Genomic DNA, 10,000 nt, shown 5'->3' with positions numbered 1-10,000 from the left:
TTACTGCTTTAAAAACTGATATATTGACGTTAAGGAGGGGTATTAAGGTCACCGACCCGTAAAAGATAATGACAAAGTAGGGTAAAAATTACGGTCGTCTGTATATTACTAGAATACGGCTTGGAGTAATATATTTTTACGTAGAACTCCCAATTAAAATTACGGGTTTTTACCAGTGCAGCATTTGAACTACTTAGTGTACTTTGAACATCATTTTTTTTCATGAAATGATGGTTGAGGTAGGTGTCAAGTACATCTCGTCCTAAGGTCATTGTGTTGATAGTTCTTACAAATAACAGTTATGTGTTGACTGAAGAGGGGACTAGTTTAATATAAAATTTATCAAAGCACTCGTTTGTTATAAAATGGGATCTTGTCTAAGGACTTGATTCTTTTTCTTTCAATGGAGAACTAGCGTTAAAATTCAAACTAGAAACAAATGCAGGTTTAGTGATGTAGCCATACTCAATCTTTGATAGCAAGTGAAAATATGGATTTTGATGAGGGGTCCTAAATACGAAAATACAAAATACAAAATACAAAAATTAAAAACAACCCTCAAGCACACAAATATTATAATAGTAAATAAATGGCATGAAGTAAAACCTTAATTCTATGTATGAATACTGGAAACAAAAATCTAATTAAAAGGAAGAGTATAATAAAAGAATAAGATAAGTATGATAGAATGCAGAAACTCTGTAAACAAAATGTATAAATATAAAAGAAAAAGCTCAGAAGATGAGAGAGAGAGAGAGAGAGAGAGAGAGAGAGAGAGAGAGAGAGAGAGAGAGAGAGAGAGAGAGAGAGAGAGTTCTAAAATAAATTTTTGTTCTATTTTTCTTGATCTGTTGGATCCATGCTGCGGATGAAAAACCATATTTGTATAATTTATGTCGTATTTTCCAGAATGTTTTTGTGGAAGCTGAGATGCAAAAACTAAAATTTTCAGTTGATTTATGACAAGTTTAGAATTCCTGATAAAATTCTAAACGTAACCCGTATATAACACCAATTCTTCTATCACCAATAGGCTATGGCCCGAACACTCGAGCGCTCACAACAATTTGGCAACACTCCTCAACGACACTTCAGAGGCTGAAACCCATTTTCGCTTGGCTCTGAAGGCACACCCGCAGCACGCCCGGGCCTACTATAATCTTGCCAGCCTAAAAAAGTGAGTAAGATCTACGAGTATTAAGTCTACCTTATGTCAGTACTGAGAAGTGGAAGAAAATCTTTTTGAAATAAAAGTAAAAAAAAAAAAAAAAAAAAAAAAAAAAAAAAAAAAAAAAAAAAAAAAATGGTAATCTTAGATCTACGAGTATTTAGGACTACCTTCTGTCAGTACTGGGAAGAGGGGAAAATGTATTTGAAAAGTTTAAAAAGAAAAGAAAAATGCTAATAATATAAGCCTAAATGTATTAGGATTACCTTCTCTCAGTACTAAGAAGCGTAGGATATCTATTTGAAAAGTGCCAGGATAAAAAAAGAAAAAAAGAAAAAAAATTCATTACTTAAAATCTAAGACCTACGAGTATTCGGGACTATCCTTTGTCAGTGCTAAGAAGCGGGAAAAATCTATTTCAAAAAAGAAGAAAAATTGCTAATAATCTAAAACCTACAAATATTAGGACTACATGTGTGTGTGTCTTTGTGTTTGTGTATAAGCACAACAACATTCTCCTAGACAAACGCACTTACAGCCATCTTAAAAGTAGATGAACTGGCATTGTTCCAATAACTAAACTAACTCTCCTCAACTTCAGAAGCGACGCTGGTTCGAGTTACAAAGTGGAGATTCATCCTATATTAGCCGGATCGTACAAAGTCATTTGAAAACACGAATGTTCTCCAGCTTAGTTTCCCCTTAAGGGAAGCGAAGCCCTGGGATGGACTGGCTTAATCTGACAAAGTTTCAGTTTGTGAGGATTATCTTTGTGAGGGGAATAGTATATTAAGGGAGATATCTGTGAGTCGTAGAATCATATCACTTATGATTGGTTCGTCTTTAGGATGCATTCATCATTGTGAAGTCAGTAGGCTATGAAAATAAACTCTCTGATGGTCGTTATGTTTGGACCTCTGAATTATAACAATTCTTGATATTTTGATAACTTTTTGACCTGGGAATTATAAAAAAATTTATAACTGCAAAAAAGTATTTTGATAACTTTTTATCTAAGAATTATTAAAAAAAAATACCGCAAAACAATATTTTGATATTTTTTTTACCTGGGAATTATAACAATTCTTGAAAATGAAACAACATTTTGATTAATTTTTTGACATGAAAATTATAAAAATGCTTGACTGCTTATATTCATAACTTTTTGACACGAGAATTATAAAGATTATTAGCTTCGAAGCAAATATGGATCACTTGCGGGAATTACTAGTCTAATTGTTCAATATCTTTATGCAATATTTTAGAAGTGTTGACTCGGTGTCTTAGTCTTCTTTGATAATTGAATCATGATGACGGAATAGAATTGTTCAAATTGTATGCATACAGAGCATGGATATTGTAATTATTATTATTACTTACTAATGCTGGAAAAGCAGGATGCTATAAGCCAGGGGGCTCCAACAGGGAAAGTAGCCCAGTGATGAAAAAAACCAAAAAAAAAAACAATGAAAAATGAAATATTTAAAGCACAGTAACATAAATATAAATGTATCTAATAAAAACTATAAAAATAAATTACAAAACAGTATGAGGAGAAATGTGATAGAATAACGTGCCCGAATGTACCCTCAAGCAAGAGAACTCTAACCCAAGACAGTGGAAGACTATGGTACAGAGGCTATGGCACTACCCACTGCTAGAGAACAATGGTTTGATTTTGTAGTGTCCCTCTCCTGGAAGAGCTGCTTACAATAACAAATGTCTTTTCTACCCTAACCAGCAGGAAAGTAGCCACTGTACAATTAGAGTGCAGTAGTTAACCCCGTGGGTGAAGAAGAATTGTTTGGTAAAGCTTATTGTTGTCAGGTGTATGAGGATAAAGGAGAATATGTAAATAATAGGCCACACTATTCGGTGTATGTGTAGGCAAAGAAAAAATTAACAGTAACCAGAGAGAAGGATCCGAAGTAGTACTGTCTGTTCTAGTGGTAGTGTGTCAACGGGTGGCTGGTGCCCTGGCCCACCTATTACCATTAGATGATACAAATCCACCAAGCCTAATTCATATCTCTGACTATATTTGGCTATTGTATTATTGTTATCACTGAGTATTATACAGGACTTTGAACATATTTATTGTTTTACGTTATCATAGTAATTCTTCCTAAGTAATAGTCCCTTTATTTCATATTCAGTTATTAATGAGTATCCACTTTATAGGATTTATTGATTTAAATGGCCAAATTTAGAATGGGAAAGGTCAGCACTACTTCAAGCGCCTTTTAAAGATTTAAATATTACAAATAACCTTTTTTCCTTTACATGCCTTGTTTTTAATACTTTCCTCTCTTATGTTTGATTTTTGCTCTATTTTTGTTTTACAGCTATGAAGTATATTTCATATAGTTTTCAGTAAAGAATTAATCTTGACCATTCGTTTGTTTGTTTTCTTGTTCACTTGTCTCCCTGTGTATCTTCCTGTTAAAGAACAGAAATCTTAACCCTCCTCCCTTGTTTACTTTGGAAGCAGAAGACAAGGGGGCGTAGCTGAAGCGATGCTCCTGCTGGAGAAGTCCCTCACCCATGATGCCAGCAACAAGGACGCCGTATCGGCTTTAGCGGGGATGTACGTCGATGCAGGACGTCCTGCTGATGCCGAGAGACTCCATCTCACCTTACTAAGGGCAAGGCCGTTCGATCCAGTAGTCCATAATAACTACGCAGCTTTCCTTCATACAGTAGGTCAGTGAGTTATAAGCTGCAGTGGTTTTTTTTAGAAGGTATTTTCCCAAATTGGAATTTTGGTAATATTTTTAATCGAAAAAAGAAAAAACAAATGTTTTTCTCATGAAAGTCAGATGTTTAGATACAAACAGAGCAATTGAAGCTACGGAGTTATTATTATTATTTTTATCATTATTATTATTATTATTATTATTATTATTATTATTATTATTATTATTATTATTATTATTATTATTATTATTATTAAAAATAGCTAGGTTACAACCTCAGTTGGAAAAGCAGGTTGCCTTAAACCCAAGGGCTCCAACTGGGAAAAATAGACCAGCGAAGAAAGAAAATAAGGAAATAAATAAACTACAAGAAGTAATGAAAAATTAAGATATTTAATAACAGTAACAACATTAAAATAGATGTTCCATAATAGAAAAAAAATACATAAAAAACACATATTGATAATTTTGACAGATTTATAGTATCATACAATGGGTGATCAAACGTCAGTAGACCAGAAATAAATGTTTTTATTAGAAGAGATATTTATAATTTTAGAAAACATTTACGATGAAGGTGGAAAGATATTTCTTTTTTATTTCGAAAATAATAGTGGCTATGACTTTGAAGCTATAATTTGGAAGATAAGAATAGCCAATTCATTTGGAATTGCAAGAGGAAATATAAATTTCATCGTTGACTTGTTGAGCAAGAGGTTGCAACTTAAGGTAATAGAAAAACAGGAAAAAGCATAGAAGCAACGTAATTTTACCCAGTATTAAGAATATATCGGTAAAAAAATAGATTTTTGAACAATCCACTTGGATTAAATGGATTCTATTCTACGTATGAAGAGAAACTGTAAAGGTGAACGTAAAGTTATACAGATACTAATGGTAGCAATACCATGCTGAAATGTATGTGAGAAAGATTTGAAGTGAATTGGGTCTTCAGTGATTAGCCTTTCCGGACGATCGAGCTCTGAAATAAGATGAGATAAGAGACGTTGGCCTATAGATTAAAAAAAATCTTTTTGGAACTTCATGAGTCAGGCTAGACAGATAAACCAAATTAGGCAATTTTTTTTTCTTCACATATGAAGAATGACACAAAATTTTATATGGTATAAAAAGGCAAGTTGACCAGTAAAAAGAAAGATTAGCAATTAATTATTTTATAACTACATCTCTAACCAAATTGATGGATGGTAAACAGTTATTGAAATAAGGGACATCAACTATATTTTTTTTTCAACCTTTTAATAACCCTAAGCAAACACTCGGTTATTGCATGTGTCTAACGAAATATGCGTATATTGATACGGAATATGCAATGGAAGATGAAATATCATTGGGAGGAGAAAGGATTAATGAGGTACAATCCTATATATTTATATATATATATATATATATATATATATATATATATATATATATATATATATATATATAGAGAGAGAGAGAGAGAGAGAGAGAGAGAGAGAGAGAGAGAGAGAGAGAGAGAGAGAGAGAGAGAGAGAGAGAGAACATAATCTCTGATACAGGGTCTTTAGAATTTGAGTTTAGTCATTGACTGAGAATAAAGGAAATCGGGCGAATGCTAGGAAATTTGGAAATCAAATCACCTGAAATTGCATGTAAAATCAGGGTATATATCAAATTAGTGAGATCGGTGTTACTATATGAACATGAGTCGTATTATGACAATGAAACAATATCCAACCAATTTTGTAAATTAGAGAACAAATCCCTCAGAAGAATATTGGGGGTTAAATGGTAGGACAGGATTAGAAATGAAACTATGAGATATTACCCAAGTGCCATATACGGAGGAGATCATGATGATCATGATGAGGGGTAGATAGAGATGATTTGGATATGGTCTTTGCACTCCCCAAGAGAGATTAGTTCACCAAATTTTCAACTGTGCTCCTTAAGGCACTAAATAAGTTAGAAGACCCAGGTCTACATGGCTAAAGACTATGAAACGTGAAGTAAGAGTTGTTGAATAGAGTAGTATTTATTTATTGGCTCAAGATAAAGACGACTGGCGAAATCTAACGGAGGCCCTTTGCGTCAATAGACGTAGGAGATGATGATGATGATGATGATGATAATACATACATTGATACGCATACATATAAGCCCACTGTGCATATCTGTACACACACACACAAATACATACATACATACATCTATATATATATATATATATATATATATATATATATATATATATATATATATATATATATATATATATATATATGTATACACACACACACACATATATATATATATATATATATATATATATATATATGTACAGGTATATGCATGTGTATATATATATATATATATATATATATATATATATATATATATATATATATATATATATATATATATATATATATATATATATATATATACAGGTATATGCATGTATATATATATATATATATATATATATATATATATATATATATATATGTGTATATATATATATATATATATATATATATATATATATATATATATATATATATATATATATATATATATATATGAATGTGTGTGTGTGAAGACAAATACAACATCTTTAATAACGATATATTCATATGTTACTTAGAATAAATTTCTCGCAAAAGAGACAAAGAAAGCTCCAATCCCCCTTCGGCATATAAATCCTGAAATCTTTCAGAAGAAATCTATTCTTCTAAAGTCTTCTTTCCCCATTTACCGTCTCAGGTCGTAAACACGCGGCACTGCACCATTACCAGACAGCCCTTGACCTGGATCCAGAACATACCGTCGCCTTGGTCAACACGGCCATGTTAATGAGGAGTTTACGTCACAACAATCAAGCAGAAATTCTCTACAAAAGGTAAGCGAGGTTTAGAATCGAATGCAGATTGGGAAAAGAAATCCGAAACGCTTTTCGATACGTTTCGCTCATTATGGTTAATATATATATATATATATATATATATATATATATATATATATATATATATATATATATATATATATATATATGTATATATATATTTATATATATATATATATATATATATATATATATATATATATATATATATACACTTATGTATGTATGTACTAGCGTGTGTGTTATTCACAACGTTCCCAGAAGTATATAGGAATTAACATAACGGACAATATCTTTACAACCTAAGATTTGAAAATGACACGGTTCTATTAAGTGAATATTCAAAATTAATTTGATACTGATGACACAAGTCATTAGTATAGATTGGTTTTGAGACACAAGATTTAAATGTCCGGAATATTTTAAATTATGTCTGAATTAATCGTTTATCATTACCTTCATTCCATTAACTTAGCCACCTAATTAATGATATTAAATCTAAAGATATGTGAAGAGCCACTTTTCGAAAAGAGATTTTCTATCTACTCTTCTTATTGCGAAAAAAAGAATATTTTACAGAAATTAGAGAGCAAGAGTAATTTAGATTACACACGGAATCTTCCTATCTGAAAAGAAATATAAAGAAGAGATGTACAAGGATGTTCATTATTCGAATAAGAAAGCATAACTGTTTAGAGGCTTCATATTTTAAATATAGTTTTTCATATATAATCAAGTAACTAGGCCTAGAACAGAAAATATATCAATATTAATTTTTTTAGTTAATTATCCTTGCATAAAATCTCTCTCATCCTATACCATTTCTAAATCAGAAAAGTGTCCTCCAAATTTACACTACGCCATGTTTTCATTTAGTCATAAAAGCTTGAATTTTCAAGAGCTCTGGCGCTGACATGGGACCCCGAGATTGGAGAGAGCTTAGGAAAGCTTTACTTAAACACGGGACGACTCGAAGAAGCATCTCTTACTTTCTCGACTGTGCTGAGACTTTACCCTCACATGTTGTCTTCTCGTGTGTACTTGGTAAGTCTCTGATGTAACAGTTTGTATATATTGTTAATATAAGAGTTAGAACAGGGAATTGTATGTATTTGAATTTCTATGATTATGTGGCAAGCCCAAAAACCTTCAGTAGCAGCCAATTTTATATCCTTCTCACTTGCCTTTAATCAGTAACAGTTTTACTCGAGGAAGTGCTATAATCAGCTATCTTTTTTTATTTTCTTATTTATTTATTTGCTATTCTTCTTGTTTCCGTTTTGCCTTAAGACTTTTTCCAAAATTTTATAGCTCATTTATAAAAGTAGATTATACATTGATATACAGTAGTATGTTAATAGTAATAGTAATAATAATTATGATAATAATAATAATAATAATGATAATAATAATAATAATAATAATAATGATAATGATTATTATTATTATTATCATTATTATTATTTACCCCCTCAACTATAAATAGATCAGTATAACAAAAAATTACCTTATGAGATTTGGAAAAACATATACTATTCAGATAATTTATATAACAGAATGAAGTTCAAAGCACATATGTCTCATCATTTAAATTACTCTCTCTCTCTCTCTCTCTCTCTCTCTCTCTCTCTCTCTCTCTCTCTCTCTCTCTCTCTCTCTCTCTCTCTCTCTCCAATCCAGGCCCGCGTGAAACTCCAGCAGAAGTGTTACACGGACAGCCAAGAGCTCCTCCTGCAGGTGCTGTCACAGGAGCCCCACCACCAGGAAGCCCTCTTCCAACTCTCCCTCCTCTACACCTACACCAACCGCTCCCAAGACGCCCTGGCACTCGCCCACCGTGCTGCTCACAACTGCTCAAACCCGCCCGCGTTCTGTGCACACATTCACGCCCATTACGCGGATCTGCTCAAGGATCGGAACCATGACGAGGAAGCTGCTCAAGTCAGTATTGCTTGTTGGGCTCTGTGAATAACTTGTTAGTAAACATCATTATCATCATCTTTATTTTTATTATTATCATCATCAGTTTCATTAACCTTCCCTTAAAAGGACTATTGAAATGGAAAAGTAAACGATTCTTTAATATTTACTCTTATACAAGTATTAGTAACTTATTATCACATCCAATAATAATAATAATAATAATAATAATAATAATAATAATAATAATAATAATAATGATAATAAAAATAATAATAATAATCATTATTATTTTAATATTTTTATTTGTATTATTATTATTATTATTATTATTATTATTATTATTATTATTATTATTATCAAAAATTTGGTTCAACAGAAAATGAGTATCCTGTTAAAATAGTAGATGGTCGATAATCAGGCTAGCAATATTAACTAAAGATCTTAAAAATATCGCTCTTATAAACAAGGCTTATGCGAACTCCACAAAAAAAAAAAAAAAAAAAAAAAAAAAAAAATATATATATATATATATATATATATATATATATATATATATATATATATATATATATATATATATATAATAATACGTTTCTTACATCTCGAATCATTTAAAGTTATGTTAAGCTTTGTATTAATCTGTCCTGTTTGATAATCCGCAATTATGCCTATTAAATGTTGTTAAAATATATATTATTTATTTTTTTTCGATATGATACAATTGTTGAACATATCCATTTATTTCTGTTTTTGACATAAGAAGAGGATTATAATTAATAACTAATATTTCCTAGAAGATTTCTGTTGATAACGATATAGGATAAAAGGGTAACTCAGCTGCGAACGTAAAGTCCCTTCATATCATTGGCAGAGGATGATATTAGGAAGAATATTTCACAATGATGATAATGATACACTGTCAAAAAAAAAAAAAAAAAAAAAAAAAAAAAATTAAAATGAAAAAAAAAACTAGTAACTTTAAACGAGAATTCTCCATTAAACTATACTGTTCTCAGCCGTATTTCAATAAAATACAGGCGACCGTAATTCTTACCCTACTTTGGTTATTATCTTTTACGGGTTGGTGACCGTAATATCACTCCTTTACATTAATTTATCCATTTTTGAAATGACAAATGCCTGGCAATATATATTCCCAGAATTTTTACCGTTTTTACGGCAAATTTTTAACTGGACAGAATTTTGTGAATGAATGAACCTAGCTGGAAATGTACCTTTGACTGAAAACTGCTGAATTAGGAAAATATAGGATTTACTGTGAACACATATGCCAAAACGGTTGAGGAAAACGAAATATTGTTT

The 10,000-nt window shown here is 31.0% G+C and overlaps 1 protein-coding gene across 1 annotated transcript in view; it reads left to right on the top strand.

Annotated features, from left to right (window-relative positions):
* The window catches only part of LOC137628462 (protein O-mannosyl-transferase TMTC1-like), a 160,024-nt gene that overhangs the window by 147,135 nt on the left and 2,889 nt on the right, over positions 1-10,000 (top strand). Inside the window, 5 exon segments of the mRNA XM_068359622.1 lie at positions 1,034-1,177; positions 3,657-3,871; positions 6,616-6,751; positions 7,654-7,798; positions 8,435-8,695. Coding sequence (XP_068215723.1) covers positions 1,034-1,177; positions 3,657-3,871; positions 6,616-6,751; positions 7,654-7,798; positions 8,435-8,695 — 901 coding nt within the window.

The sequence above is a fragment of the Palaemon carinicauda genome, chromosome 2 (assembly GCF_036898095.1).
Source record: "Palaemon carinicauda isolate YSFRI2023 chromosome 2, ASM3689809v2, whole genome shotgun sequence".
Classification (NCBI taxonomy): domain Eukaryota; kingdom Metazoa; phylum Arthropoda; class Malacostraca; order Decapoda; family Palaemonidae; genus Palaemon; species Palaemon carinicauda.
Note: the sequence above shows the minus strand (reverse complement) of the source record. Positions and strands in the feature narration are given on the sequence as shown.